This window comes from Solenopsis invicta, chromosome 3, assembly GCF_016802725.1.
Source record: "Solenopsis invicta isolate M01_SB chromosome 3, UNIL_Sinv_3.0, whole genome shotgun sequence".
In the NCBI taxonomy this organism is placed as follows: Eukaryota; Metazoa; Arthropoda; class Insecta; order Hymenoptera; family Formicidae; genus Solenopsis; species Solenopsis invicta.
Window position 1 is genome coordinate 16677116 of NC_052666.1, and position 16666 is coordinate 16693781.

The 16666-nt window shown below is 40.9% G+C and overlaps 1 protein-coding gene across 1 annotated transcript in view; it reads right to left on the reverse strand.

The window, feature by feature from the left end:
• The window catches only part of LOC105202762 (helix-loop-helix protein 11), a 146508-nt gene that overhangs the window by 117443 nt on the left and 12399 nt on the right, over positions 1-16666 (reverse strand). The window contains exon 2 of the mRNA XM_011171426.3: positions 10170-10509. Within this exon, the coding sequence (XP_011169728.1) occupies positions 10170-10509 (340 nt within the window). The remainder of the gene's footprint in view (positions 1-10169; positions 10510-16666) is intronic.

The following is a 16666-nucleotide window of genomic DNA, read 5'->3' on the forward strand; positions in this document are numbered from 1 at the left end:
GTATTTAATCTCATTTGACTTATTAAAATTAAATAATTTTTTTAAGATAAAAATTAAAAAAATAATACATTGTGTAATTTCTATTTCTTAATCGTACAAAGATAAATTTTATTTTAAAAAACTGTTAACGTCAGTTTTAAGACTTTTTAAACTAAGTAATTAACCGTTCCGTTTCATAAAAACTGAAGGTCTAAATAACTTATATTTAGCACTTAAAGTTTGTGACTAATCGACTTGTCCATTATCCACTGAATTTCATAATACACGTAATATCTACTTATAAGAAGCTAGAAATAAAATAGCAGTAAACATCACCATTATTTAAAGTGTAACCACCAATAAAAAATAATTGTATGCATTAGTCTGTACATTTTCTTATTTATAGATTTTTTTTCTCTAAAAGTATATATTTTATAAAATTTTAGAACTTTAATTAATTTTCACATTATTAAAATATAATCATGGGATACCTTGTATGTACAAAAAATATTATAACAGATTTATACTATTTATCTTTATAGTAGAAAAAAAATGATATATTCGAATACAAATTAAAAACTTTAATAACGTGATTAATACAATAATAATTATTTCCTTTGTAGCTTATTATAAAGCAAGAAAACTCGCGATATACGAAATCACGAAATTTATAGCAACGTGTTTCGCAGAGAAAGCCAAAATAGGATTTAGTTCTCACCAGATAGGACTGCTGCACTAATACAGCGAAGTAAATCTAGTAATAAATCCCATGAACTCAGAGTGAATTCGCGCGTATTCCCCCGAGAATGTTCAGCTCGCTAACCAAAACGGCCCGACACGCTTTTAATAACTATAGCAATCTATTCCTCGCGCTATTACGTGACAAAGCATGGGTACCGCCGAGACTCGCACGTGCGCGAGGCCATTACACGTATGCGATCGTGCGCGATTTACGCGCGGCTCGCGCGTAAATTACACGTGTTAAACGGATCCTGGAGCATTGCATATTCGTCGCGTAAACAATGCCATCAGCGTTATTCACCGTCATACAGACGATTCTGCCGGTCGAATGAGCCTTGCACGTAGATATTTAACCGGCCGTTTTTCCGCGAACGATTATCGGCGCCAATGTTATTATTAGCTTCATCCGAGTTAGCTCGACACCGACACTAAACGCTTCTTCCGACACGAGGGCAATTTGTCTTTCGCGTTATGTCACTCCAACGGGCGAAACTCGCGATTATTTACGACTTATGGAACTACGGAGCAATGAACCGGCGCAATGGGAAAATGCAATTTGATTGAACGCCGTAGCCAATCGACTCAACTAATCAACTCGACTAATAATAAGAAACGTAAAAGGAAAAGCTTTTAGAGGAGAAAGCTCCTGCAATTGTTGTTACGTCTTTCGTTTAATGAGAATTATTACCAGCTATAATTCGAGTATTCTCGATCGTTATATATCGAGATGGAAAATTCTGAATGTATCCAATCTCTATTTTTCCTTCGAATCGATGAGAAGCTATTTCATCGCTTCAACAGCAATAATTAAGAAAAAAAAAATTCATCAGTTTAATACCGTGCAGTAAAATTACTTCCGCGTGGAATTATTTCTCTTGAATGTCCTTGCACTTCAGAAGTGTTAACTTTGCCCGTCTGAGCACGAACATGATTCGTCATTTAAGAATGCGCGAGAAAATCCGAAGCCATAGTCGAAGCGTAACAACCGAGTTACAACATAACAGTTGTGTTATAATATTATAACTTGAACACAGAAATAGTGACATATTTTCGTCGCGACGCAGCATAATTGTGCGAAAAAGAGGTGACGCTTGCAGAAACTTACTGGCACGTCGTTTTGGAACATCGTGGGTGACAACGCTCAGCCAAATCATCAATTTTAAAACTGTCACTTTGAAAAATTCATCTCTTCAACTTCAGAAAATATACATCGAATTACTTCGAGTACGTATTCCGAATCGAAAAATATTCGCTATCTAATTAACATCACGATTTCACGCTTGCGTAACTGCGTTTAAGTAAGAAAAATATATATAAACACAGGGATATATAAAAAGATACGTAAAAAGACATCCTGTAGAAATCTACAGCTGTAGCATTGACGCCGGCAGCAGGTAAGCCGAAGTTGAGTTACCTTTGCCGATCGTGTGCTGGCAAAAGAGAAAGGGCAGGGGGAATAGTGGGACAAAGGGACGGGTGTGCAGAGTCCGTGGCAAAGCGAAGGAGCTCGGGCGAAGAAAGAGGAAGAAGGAGGGTAACAAAATGACCCATATGCTTCGGTGGGCCTGCCCGTTTGGCCCGCCACGTCGAGCAATAAAAGTGGCCGCGCGAGAAGCCAATCGGTGAAAGAGGTTGGATGCATCAAGGTGCATATGGCGCACCTTGATTCCCGTCCAAGATACTTCTAGATATGTAGAAGGTTACAGTTTTCAAGATTAGGATCTTTAATCCTCTTGAGAAGCCTATTCGCCTATTAGGCAAAGATATTTCGTGCCCATTACTTTTGAATATGCAAAATAACATAAATTATTTATATCATACAGCGATTAAAATACTGGCCAGGCGAGAGAAGATTGTTCGCGTGTCTCAACATTCGTTAATAGATAATTGCCCTTATTATAAAACCATATCTCTGTATCTCTTCCTTTGTAACTCATTAGAGTCATTCATCAGAATCATTATTAGGGTTTCTTATTGGCCCTAAATTTCTCGTGTTTCTCACCACACCTGCCACTTAAACGGCCGACTTAATACGAGAACGTAAATCAACACGCTCAAAATTCCCACTTCCCTAAAGCTTCTTGGAAACATATCGAAGACGCAGAAAAATTATTTCCACTTACTGCACGGTTTTTAATATGTACGACGTGACGCGCGAGAGAAACGATGACGTGCACCGCGCGCGCGCGCACACGAGGGAAAGCAAAAAGAGAAAAAGAAGACGGGAAAAGAAGGAAGGTGGATACTAACGTGTGAGAAGAGAACGAGTGGCGAAAAAGAGAGGCCCCGCTGGAGCAGGGCGCGGCGACGACGGCGGCGGCGGCGGCAGCGTCGTCGTCGGTAGTTCTCCACGTTCTTAAGCCCGTCTTGCACCACGCAAAAATTAAACGCGTAACTAACTTGTGACGGAGTTGCGCCAATCCGTTGCACATGCAACGCTCTCCGAGTTTTCGTTGCTCGACGAGCAAACAAAATTGATAACTTTCAATATACAACTGTACATTAATTATACAAGCGACAAACGCAATGCTAAATGACAGTTAATCGCATAGTGCTTTGGTAATAATGAATATTATTAAACATTAAACTCGCTAAACGTGATATCATTACATTATACTATTAATTAATGTTGTGTTGTTATTATTGTTATATTGTTATATCGTAAACAGTGCTAAACCGTTCTATTCTAGAGTTGGATTTCGCGCTGTTCCATTGTTGGCATTGATCAATCGCGATTCGTGACAAGAATAAGATGTTTTTCGAGCGTGTAAGAACCGTATGAATTAGAGAAAAGTTTCTATTTCCGTATAATTGATTGCTGCAACGGATTGCACGTACAACGGCTATGTTGTACAGCTGTATGCAATTTTGTAGAAATCTCAGGAGAGTTGCAACACCGTGCGCCGTAATTGAAGTCGTGAAATGCAAAACAGTCGCAAAAATCATTATTCCGTGAAAATTCGAATTATGAAATAATACATTTCTTTCTTCAGCATGAATACTTTGTTAAAGTGATTTTGTTTAGATACATAATGCAATCTCTCTCTCGCACATGTTTAATATTTAACATCAATATAAACGTAAAACATAATATACAAGTATATATGTTATTTTTGCGATAATGCATAATGATTTTATTAAAAGTTCTGTTACACAGCTGTTACGTGCACAATTTCGAGACAGATGAGCCTCGTATTGCACGACTTCAATTCTCACACGGTGTAAGATGGGTCTTACGTCGCGCAGCCGCTCGTTGCAGACAGCGCAGTGTATGTATGTGTGCGCGCGCGCATCTCTCGTAGTAGTACTACGTGGGTCTGAAGAGAGAAAAGGCGAGAGCCTGGCGGACACAAAGCACGTGACGTCTGGGTTCCCGCCGTCCTTGCCTACTACCACGAAGACCAGAGAGACTGCACCGCCAGGGAACGACGGAGAGCAGAAGAATAATATATACGTCTCGCGCAAAGAAAGAGAGAGAGAGAGAGAAGAGGCGAGAGAGCTCGTCCACGACCGACCGCTTGCGGTCAGAGTGAGATAGACAAAGGGAGTGGGGAATTGGAGAGGGAAAGGGCAAGGGGGACGCGATCCAACCTCGAACGCAGCGTTGAGAGTTCATGGAAATGAATGCAGCTCATACGCCAACGGTGCTTCCCGGCGCAACCTCTCTCCGCGAGGAGAGACGTCTCTCAATGAGAACCGCGTGAAGCTCTCGCCTAGTCTGGTCTCGCCAACCGCGAGATTCCTACTTGAGAACTTTCAGGAAAATGGGATGGAAACGTTTATTCGTTGAAAATTAACAAGTTTGCGGCTTTGGATGTCGTCAATGGCTAAACTCGCTTTACTACCGGGAGGAGTAGTAAAATTCCAGCGTGGAATTATTCATGCTTCAACTGGAATCTATTTCCATTTTCGGTATCGGGGAAAGCTTATACTTATTGATAATAGTCAATTTAAACTCTATTGTACAATACTGATATACGTTCAAAGTATATTTAATACTATCGAAACCGTGCACCCGATAAATCGCCGTTGAAGCACACAAATGCAAATAAAACCGTGCTTTTAAATTATATCAACATATTACAGGCGGGAGATCGTAACGCGATATAAACTATTTATCACGCACGAAATGTGGGGGAAAATCGAATACGGGATAAGAGGATTGGCAGAGTCCATCGGTTCGAGCAATCGATCGAAGCCGGCCTCTCCTACGCGGCGTGAAACGCAATTACGCGAGCAAAATGCTCTCTTTAGCCGTGGCGTGGCAGCCTCGAATCGAGTTTCGTTAAAGGCATGAGAAGAGCACAGAGGCGGTTTATTTTTATTTCTGTCTGGCGAGTGCTAAATGAAAATGGGTCGAGGCGTCTGCGCTCATTTGCGCGTGCCCTCCTTTTATTTCGTTTCCGATGCGCGCTGTGCCCTCCTGTCTACGCGCACACAAAAGGCTCGAGAGTGTCCCATGAGAAACGCGCGATCATCCCAAGTGGAGTTTTCCCGGATCAAAAATTAAGGCTCGACAATTTAAAAGTCAATAATAATATCAGATTACATCGACAACTGATTCTTATTTGTGTTTCAATTTTAAGTTACAATATTTTTCCCATGCACATTTCTGTAATCATGTATAATAAACAAAGAAACGGAGAATTTTTCAATAAATTTTTCAATAAATATATCGATTAAGGGTAGAAACTTAATTTCAACGATATGTGATTTTCAATTTTAACGGTGACGAAAAAATTGCAAAGTGAAAAGTTGAATGGTATGTAGCCCGGTGAGTAGCCGATAAAAGGTTAAAACGATTGAAATGCAAAGGAAGAAAAAAGAGCGAATGATTTTTCTTCAAGTTTGTTTGCGCGAGCCGATTCGACGAAAGCGCGGTCACGCCTTTCGCCATTATGGGAAGTAACAAGCAAGAAAGAAGTTCGAAGCAATCGAGAGTTCGTATTTGGAGATTGTGGGCTTGTTAATATTGCCAAAGAGCCGGCCGCCGCCGGCTCTTTGAGACGTCTCCCTCTCAGTGGGCCAGGGTTTCGCGCGCGAAATTCGCCGGTCCGGGTTTGGCCTTCGTGACCATGCCAAGAAAGAAGGGACAGGACCGACGACGAAGGCAAGCGAGATGAAGATAGGGGAGCGAGGACGGAAGGGGGAGGGGAGAACGAAAAAAGCCGGGACCGAAGGGAGCGAGGGCACGAGAGAGAAATGCGTGGGAATTGAACCATGTGGTCGGTCGGCCGGCTCTGGCTCGCGAAATATCGCGTTGCGAAAGTGCGCACACACGTACGAGAGGGACAATACACGTACGCGAATTACCGGTACACGTGGAGGCGGCGCGAACGAAACCGATGCACGTATACGTACTACGTTTCGAGGTCACGGGGAATTTCAGAAAGAATCGCGCGCGAGATAATTAGACCGCCTTTCATGGAGTAACGTCGTTTGGTAGTAACGAGGTCCCGAGCCCTCGAATAAATGGCTCGCTTCGAACAAAGCTCGCGCGATATAACGTATTTATACCGTTATTAAAATAACGCTTCCGTACACAATGGAGCAGGTTGCTTTCACTACGTATTAAAGTAAAGAGTACGCGTAGCGTGACGTCCATTCACACAGCGAGCGAATTATTTATGAAAATTAACCGTATGAATTTCAATGTATCCAATTAAAAAGCGTTTCCTAAATTTGGTATGTCTGAAAAAATATATAGCTATGCTCGTATTTTTACGAAGCGGAGGCTAGACGGTGAGTCGATACGACGAACGTAAAGGCGGGCGCAAGTACGTATAATGCATACGTACAGCACGTGCTCGATTACGCAGCGCGCTGCGACTTGCGATCAGCGCGAGATCAGCTGTTAGTTCACACCGCCAATTACGAGTCACGCGACTCTCGAGGTTCTTGTCCCGACTGACACACATGCGCATTGTATGCCTACCTTTAATCGTCTCACGAGGCACCGCGGCGTTTGGCGCCTCGTCTCGTCTCGTCACGTCTCTCGCGCGGTCCACATTCCCCGCTAAATACCCGATTAACTCTTGACCCCCGCGTGACCGCGTTGTCCGAGCGCGACGTTGCGCAATTTTTAGTCGGTGCTATTTTTGCACGCGCCGGCGGAATGTTATTAGCGTGGCTCATTTCCACGTCTACTCTCTGTTTTTCCTCGTGGCTACTAAAATTCCTACCTCGCTAGTCTTCAATTTTCACTGAATATCTCAAGCCGAGTCTCAAATTACGTATCCAAATAAACTCAACAGTAGAGAAATAAGATTTCATTACATTTGTGTTTAAATCTCTGAAGTTTAGTTAAAAAGCTCCATTTTCAACTGTTTATAATTATATAAGAAAATACCGATGTCTCAATAATTTACAAGGGAAAATAATTCAAATGTATTCAAAGAATTCGTAGAAGGACAAAAGGTAATTCAATAAATTTCAGATATCCCGCGGATATGTATCAATGTTTTACCGAGAAATGCGATTTTCGTATAATCAGCTTAATAGTATTCGGTTCCGTGAAATACTCGCCGTAGTCCGTTCCCACGATTGACCTTACTTCACAAAAGTGGCACAAAGCTGTAGGGAACAAGTTCGCAGGTAAAGATTTACGAGGGTCCGTATTCATGCCCAACAGCTCTAACCGTACCCGTCTGATATCGAATTTTTTTTCGTACAAATTTCTTTTTATATCTATTGATATAAAAACTTCTAGAATAATGTAATCCGTGACAAAAAAAATGCAATTTAAAAATTATAACAAGAATTATTATTTCATGAAATAAATATAATAAATAAAAAAGTAGAATAATGCAGAAAATATGCTGTTACAAAAAAAAAAATGTTGAATTATATTTTAAGAAATTGAAAATATCGTATACACTTGCAACTATTAACAGCAGTCTCAGTTTAAAAATCAACAGTCATATTTTATGTTAAAAAATGAGTCACGAGTCACGTCAAATATGAATGGATCATACAATCGTATTCGCATCAGCTGATACATGACGTCACCGTCCCGACAGCACAAAAACTAAACGAGCACCATCACACGGCAGTGAGGCTAATGATTAAAGTCCCGGGGCATGACTAGGCGAACGATCCAAACCGATTGTGCGGGGATTTAGTTTTATAGCGTGGGATCGGACGCCGACTTTCACATGGTATAAAATTGACCGAAGCCAAAGCGCGCGGCGATTTGTAAAGGCCGCCGCCGGCGGCGACGACGGCGGCTTGCGTAATGTCGCGACGCGCAAACGCAAGAGAAACGATTGAGCTTTATTGACGAATTCACCTTGCCAAAGAGAGGTAGGTCGTCGTTTCCGGTCCACGTGTCAGCCTGACCCAAGCCGACATCGTGCATGTCGGTCCTAATGTAATAAAACTCTTCCGGTCGGATGGTACCACCATACCACCTCAACTCGCTATTCCGAGGCGCGGGATCCGTCTGCGTTTTTCAAATAACGGTTAGAAAGAGTCTTCAAATACGTACCGAGATTCCTTACTTGGCGAGAGTGCAGAGAAAATTTTCTTTTTTCTTTTTTCTTTTTTTTTGTCATTTTTCGGCACTGTGTACGTGCAAAGGCGAAAAATAAAATGTGACTCATTTGTGTGTTTAACGAGAGCGTCATTGCATGCCAGCGGTATTTTCGAGTCGACCAAACAAGAGCGATCGGTTTTCTATACGTTCGCTAATAACATATCGAGAGAAGGCCTTCACTTTAAGGAAGGTAAATTATAAAAATGTCTTGCAAGGCAAATCATGCAGCATGTATCAATCGCATACATTCGGATTTTCACGGCATCATTGTTTCATTATCATCGTTACTTTTCTTGTATGGTCTTGCATAAAATCTAATACCGCCAAACGAAGGTCTAAATAATTAATCCCTAAATGCATATCACTGATTACGTCATTTGACAATTGATCCGTTATTCCATTCCTAATGCCGGGCTTTTAATTTTCATTATTGCGCGAAAGCACACCATATATATTCGAATGCATTTAAAGATTAATCGCAATGGAAACTCGGGACTACTGCGAAGAAGTAAACAATTCTATCAATTGTATTCGATAAGTGTGTGTGTGTGTGTGTGTGTGCGGAGTCACAAATTCATCCAAGGAGTATTGATATATAACGTCTTGCGGGAAACAATATTATTCCTGACGACTCCACTTGGACTGTTTGATGCTCAAATACTCGCACAACGTCCCAACGATCCGAAATAGTCACATATCGATTGAGCGCGTCGCTAGAGTTCTCAAGTTCGAAGTGTTCAAATGGACAGTCAAAATCGCAAGGTGGTACTAGTACAAAGGCGTGACCCACTCTTACGACAGCGTGACACTGGCGCATGTATCGCGATTTTCGTTGTGTGCACGAGTGCGGCACAAAAGATATTTCATGAACGCACGCCACATCGCACGCACATGGACGAAATGAGAATTTTCCAAGTTCGGATGCATTACGACAAAGAAAAGGAAAAGAATTATGCTTTGCGATTAGTGATGAGACACTGCGCTTGCACAATATAAGCAATCGTGCATTAAGACTCGAATTATCCTCATGCAATAGTTTTCGACTAGACTATTTGCGCGGGGCCTCGACAAAATGAAGACCACGATTTGCGTGATGCCTCGTGACTTCAATGAAGATCTGATCGTCTTGCAATTTTTGCGAAATGGTGTGACAAAAATTAAAACAATGACTGATTCTTTTTTTTTTCGACATTCGATCGAATATCTTCCTCTCTCTCGAGAGGCATGCAATGAGTGTGCATTCCTTCTAATGTATCCATGGAAAGACGTGAGCACGAAGCGATGAATGGATGGATGATCTTATTACTCAAGCTTGATCGACTATTCCTCCAGCACAGGAAAAATTTATTGGAGGAAGCGTTCTTCAGTTCATTTACAGTAATACATACCGAATGAGCAAGCGATTTAAGCTACAAGAAATACGGCGATTATGATAAAACACTTTTCGCATGGATACAATTCTCATTTCAACCAAAAAGATTGATCATGATACGATGCCAAGTATGCCTCGCACATTCTCGTATCGGCACACCTGACTTTTCGTACGATACCAAAGTATAGCGTAAAAAAAGAAAAAGTCGCATTTTCAGCCCTGAACCAGAGTCGTGGAGAATAAGAGTTGAATAAATTTCTCATAGTTATCAAAAAAATTTGAAAGTACGTACGCTGAAACACTCTATAATTTATTGAAATCAAAGTCAAAGCATCTTTTCACTACAAATGTAATAATAATTGTTTATTTAAAACATTTATATTTCTAAAATAATTTATTTATTTAGCAAGATTTATATATTAATTGAAGATTTATAATATTTGCAACAAATAATACAAATAATAATGACTTTATCATTAAAAATATGAAATAAAACACACACGACTCCAATCAGGGGTCAATATAAAGCCACACACGACTTACCTTGGAGAGTTTCTCGCCCTCGTGATGCGGCAGCAACGTCCTCAGTGATTGGAATCCAGCGTTGATGCTCTGCATACGACGTCGCTCGTTGCTGTTGGCGATTTCTCGCCGCATTCGCTTCTCCTGCTCCATGTGGCTGCGCGACGTGACACGGCCGACGTTGCTGATACCGTTGCCGTTGCTCAACGCAACGTTCTGACTAGCAACTCGCCGACCAGCCCCGACGTTACCTTTTGATTGCGACAGTTGTTGCCGCTGCTGCGGTTGCCGTTCTTGAGTATCAGCGACTTCGGCGACCGTCACACTCGTGGTCACCGAGTCGTCCACCGTCTCGACACTCCTGCAGACAAATGAATTATAATGAATATAGATTTTGTTCTTTACGTATGTATAATTCGGAGTTTGATGATATTTTATCTTAAAACTTTAAATCATACGATAGCGAAGTATTGTTAGTGCGGCAGAAGCGTCGCGTACAGCAATAACATTTAATATTCGTAATTATTTTAATCATCAAACGCATGTCCTTTTATTACATAGTTAGATTAAATTTTCGCGGTTAACCGACCTCTGGAGAATCTCAGATCTCAATTTAAGTGCACGAAATGATGGCACTCGAATCTTTCAAGTACCAAAAGGCTGCGATCTCCTTGAACTTTCGAATCTTTATGTATATTTATATCTGCGCCAATTTATTTTAATTAACTCGCATGCAGACAGATGCACGTATCATCGCTTTAAAAAAAAAAAAAGAGACATTTCCGTCGAGCGATAATGTCCATGGCCAAAATATTTCAATACGACAAGACAGTATCAACAAGATAGAGCTCGAATCAAAGCGACGCGAACGAGAGAGAAAGAGAATACTCTAATGCACGCGCGTAAGCATATTTGACACGCATAAACGCGTGGCGTTTCGTCAGATTTTCCGCCGCGATTGAGATCAAACGCGGGAGAACACCCGCCCGTCTCGTTGTAGCTCAAGACCTTTTAAGGAAATTGAAAGCAAGACATTTTTGTCTTCTCCGTCTCTCTATCTCTCTTTTTACTCTGTCAAACGCACGCGGCGAACGGCGACGGGACTTGTGGACGGTTGAATTCGCGGTCAATGAAGCGAGACGTCGTTGACGCTTCTCGACGGCGGTTTCAAAGGCTTCTTCGCGCGCTTCCGACCGCTCGCACGTCCGCAAACACCTCTGCCCCCGTCGCACGAAATCTGTGATTTGATAGGCCTTAGATTTGCTAGCGTCATTATCTTTTGCTTTTCGATATCTCTAAAATGTCTCATTTAACTGTACATATAATTCTGTTATTCTATTCTATCTTTACTTCTATTGATGCTATTTATTTTGAGGCTTGTTTATCTAAAAGTTATCAAGTTCTAGCAAATATTTCTAGCATTTTTATTAATTTCCTAAGTATGCATAAAGTGCCTTAATATTAATTAAAAATCGTCACGTAACTAATGCGAGAATAATAAAGCACGTATACTGTTACGAATATCGCGAATAGATCTCATCATAAAGGTCAACTGTAAGCACGTATTTAAAACGTCACGTAAGTATAAATTTCAGTTAAAGAGCAGCATAAAATGTTTGTTAGCTGTAAACGTCTAGAAATTCCATTCGTGTGTGCTTGCGGTCAAGATAATCGCGATCATAGATAAAAGAAATGGGCAAACCGCAGAGTTTAACAGATATTACAGAACATGTGTAACATATGTAGAATGAAATCTTACAATAAAAGTTATTTGCAAATGTAAAAATAATAATCGACAGGTTTTTTTACGTCAAGTAATAGTATATAACTTCGTTAAACTCGTTACATTCTTCAAGCGTAATTTCTCTTGTTTCACTAATGTGTGTCAGTTCGAAATTAATGTTCGTACACCTAAAATAAAGAACAACAATTTGTTGGCGAAACTGCGTATTAAAATATCTGCAAACATCGTTAAATTCATAAATCCAATTTCTCTTTTAGGGCAGTGAATGTAAAAAATCATTTTATACTAAAACTGATAGGAAGAATTCATTAAATCCATCAAAGTTATATACTCGTCGTTATGTATGATTACACGGTGTAGTCTACTCCGGGAAACTTATAAATAAGTTAGCAAAGTCCTTAATAATGCAATGCTCATTCCGTAACGTTGTAGACTAACTTGTAGGTAAAGTCGGTAAATGAGGAAACAACAAGCAGCTGGGAAAATTATACGTTAACGAGCAGCAGTAAGAAAAGCAAATGAGAAAGAGAGCTGAGGAAGGGAAAGATCGAGATGGCGTACAGTGCCGTGAGGATGACTCAGCAAGGAAGACCGTGACCTTGCTCCTTGCTCCGAAACGCCGTGTCGATAATACGAACGAATGTAAAAGCTATTCGCCGAAAAAATAAACGCGTAATCAGTTTTGTTTGTGAAACGATCGTTTGCAAAACATTCCTTTCATGATTTTCCAATAATGCCCCAGCATAAAAATAGTTAATGAAACTTACTCAAACGAGTGGGAAACGTATATTGCTATGAATTAAATTTAAATTAATTTAACCTGTTAGATTAATTTTGGCCGTAAACTAATTTAAATCATAAACTAGATCGTAGAGAAACAAAATGAAATAAAATGCTGTTTCAGAAAAACGAAATGTTAAAACATCAAGCAATATGAAAAAAACGCTTATTGTTCGTAAAACGTATTACGAAAAGACTATAATAATACGTAAAAATAGCAAGAGCGTCTTTAAACGTCACGATGCTTTATTGACCGCTTGTTACTTGTCCAGTAATTTTCTTTGGATGAAATATTAACAGTTACTCATTCGAAGATGTCACTCAAATACCGCGGAGCGCCGACCACACGCACAAAGGCATAATCGTACATCATTCTGCGATGTAATAACGCTTTCAAATCACGATCGTCCATCAAAGATTTTACAATGGCCGAAGTGTGTTATAACGTAGCATCATTCCGCAGTTTAACTCTCGTCCGGGGTATTAGCTATTGCTACAACTTCAAAAACAGACAATCTCTATACCACGACGCTAAATATATCCTCGTCATTCGTAAATTAAAGCGATACGGAATGTCGATAACGTGACATTTCGTAGTCCGATGAAGTCACTCGTCCGTAGAGTTTATATTAATTTCGGCATCGCTATCTCTCGTCGTCGCCGTCGTCGTTGACATTTTACAAGTCACAATTGTCATCGTACAGCCATCGAAGCCAATATCACCAATTTAATATTACGATAAATCATTATTCCATTGCACTTAATACTGCCATTTTGGAGAACAAGACCGCGTCTTTCCTTGCGATAAATACGACTGAATTGTTCTGAGTAACACACGAGGGATTGAATCAGGCCGCGGCATTCATCGGCGATCATTCATAACGGCACGTGGAGGTCCACGGAACCAGAAATCCACGTGGCGTACTCTCTCATCGAGTGGTTATATTAGATCAGCTGGTACGCCGGCGGCTTGCTGGCTGGATGGTTGGCTGTCGTGACGTCAGCTCGTTCGTTCGCCGGATACCCGCAGAGCGCTCGCTCGGCCAGATCAGTTGCGGCGAAGTAGGTCGGCGAAGTGGATAGAGCTACCTTCCTTTTCACCCTGAAATCCTGCCACCCGTACGAGGGAGAACGCGCGCGCTAAAGATACCCTACGTCGCCTATTCTTCGTATCTCAGTTCAGTTCGATTATCTCCTGAATCGCGTGTGACTCCTCACACACGCACACATATTATATATGTTATCAACTTATATGTATGCTTGGTATATTTTTTCTATTTTTTTTTTCTAACATGAATATCATACGCTCCTTATATAATTATTATGATTTTTTGTAATATTTTTAGCAGAATGTTCTCACAATATTTAATCTTCCATATCGTATAAAATTACTGCGACACACAAAATTTCTCATCAGTCAGTCATAAATTATAATATATTACATTTTCGCTCTTTGCATTGTTGGTTTGAGATAACATGGTTAACAGACGCATTGTAAATTGAATGATTATTGAGTTAGAGATAAATGTTTATTTTTGCTATCTAATTTTTGGCATTCATAAAGTTCAAATATAGCTACAGCTGGAAATACTACAGCTGTGATTAACCGTTGTTGCTTGTGCCACAATCGTAATCAGCAGACGAACCCGCAAGAGATAATTTCTTACAAGGTTACATGATACTCAGACTACACATGCCGCCAAATTATCTTCGATAACAAAAAATTGGAAAAAAAAACAAGCAGCCGCATATTTAACAGAGTTAGTGATATTCGCAACTTAGTACAATATTAAGCAAACGATGTAATTTTTTTTTTAACAAAATAGAAAACGTTTTAATTAATGAAGTAAATTCAGAACATCTTTCTGCAGTCATATTTTAATATATTTCAAGTAAATTTTATTTTGTATGTAATTTTATTTGGAATTAAAATGATACGAGACACGAGGAGATTAATTTGTCTCAAAGTATACAACTTAAGAATTCGAATGACCGTGTGGCATCAAAAATGAAAACTATTGTTACCATTATAAGTGTCAATGATTGTCAGTGGCCGTCGGCGATTATTTGCCAGCGAATGAATACACTTTAGAGGACATCTGCTGATCGCGCAATTAGTTCCAATTATAAACTCATACGTCGACGCACGTTGGCCAACGTCGACGATAAAAAAAAAAGGGAAGGCAAAGATAGAGAGAAAAATAATAAAGACGGCGAAGGTAACGTTGCACTGGACTCGAGGCTTCTGCCCAGGTGCACGTGCACCCGTGAATTTTCACCGATAGGCGGAAAAAGCGTGTTGAGAGCGCTTTCGTGAGACGCGACGCGCGAACAACGGCATGCGCGCATTCTGGCGCACGCGCCTGTTAGTATTGGTGTGTATGTGCGTGTGTGTTACGACGTGCGACTGTGTGCATCCGTCCGCGACGAACTCTCAGTCGACTCGCTCGCGTGAGTCACCAACAGCTGATGGCTGGCGCCACTCAGCTGGCTGTTACCGGTGCCTTCGCACGAGCGTCGCTATCTGCGGCTGCCTATCAGCTGCGATTGACTAGGAAACGTGGCCGGATAGTAGACGCGCTTCGGTAAGAACGCCGCGAAAAAAGTACCAGTATCGCGAGAGTACATTCCAGACGCAACGCGCGTACATTTCATCTGACGGTGAATCCTCCCGAGAACTGGGCCGTTCACCGTCGTTCCCGGCGCTGTCCCGACAAGGACAGCGCCGTTCGTATCTGGATTTACTGCCGTTGACGTTTATGAACGTTATGATTTACAATGCGCGACGTTACTCGCCGAATAATATGCCGAAACACGATAATCGCGTTCGAGTTATCGCGGGTTGCGAGGATCACCCGATTACAAGCGTATGACATGTGCAAACGCGGCGGCATATGCATTCTATGAAAATCCCGATGATGCATCACACTTAACTTGAGAAGAACTGAATAATTAACTTTGCGAATTAGAAGGGGGAGAAGTGTACATACCGTAATAGTGACACACGCAAGTATTGTAGAATAGACGACCTTCCATTTGCATATTCTACGAGAGCGATTCTAGGAACATTGCATAACGCGGCTTTACTGCATTTTACGATTTCTCCTTTTTTTTTCCTTATAATGGCTATAAAAATAACCGCCGGCTGGCGTCAGTCAGCTGCCTGTTACTAACGTTTCTGCACGATATCTGCGGTCGTCTATCAGCTGCGAATGACTAACGGGAGGACGGTGAGAGAACGGATGATAAAGATGCCGCGTGGATTGCTCATAAACAGTAAACGACCTTGTGATAGTTTTCATTTATAAAGAATGTATCCATTGAGACTACGGTGAGAATTTTAGATTTTAGGCTCGTTCCACGTGCAATTGTGCTCCGACATTAGCATGCAGTACATTGCACGTACCGATATTCTGCATTCCTTGGTCGTGCAATTTTTGCATTTAGATACACTTATCTAAATGCAAAAGACAAAGATATCCGTTGTAGAATTAAGAAAATTAAATAACATGTGCTACGAAACGTTACATTAAAATTTAATTTGCTTCGTCTTAAGCGTCGCATCTGAGCTTACCTCGGCATTATCTAAGAAACTTAATTTTTTCACGAAATATATGGCGTGGAAAAGGAAGACCAAGTTATCTCGAAGATTCACTTGTTTTCTGACCTAGCCCAAAGCAAACGAGAAGTTCAAAAGAGATCGCAGTAAAAATTCCAACGAGTCACCATATATAGAGATTCAAGGCCAAGTTCGCACAGCTGAAGTATATACGCGTCTGTTCGCAATTGGTCGATGCGTAAGTGTGGGTTTAGGGTCCCGGACACCCTCCGTGTTCCCATCGACCCTAACAGTTATTCCCAGAATTCGTTTCTAATAGCCGAAGCCTAGTTTAGTTTGCCCTTCCGCCTCAAGATGTCCGCTTCTACAGCCGATGAACGAGCAGCCTTAGTGTAGCATTGCTTCTCGAATTTCTATCTCGAGAAACACACAAGC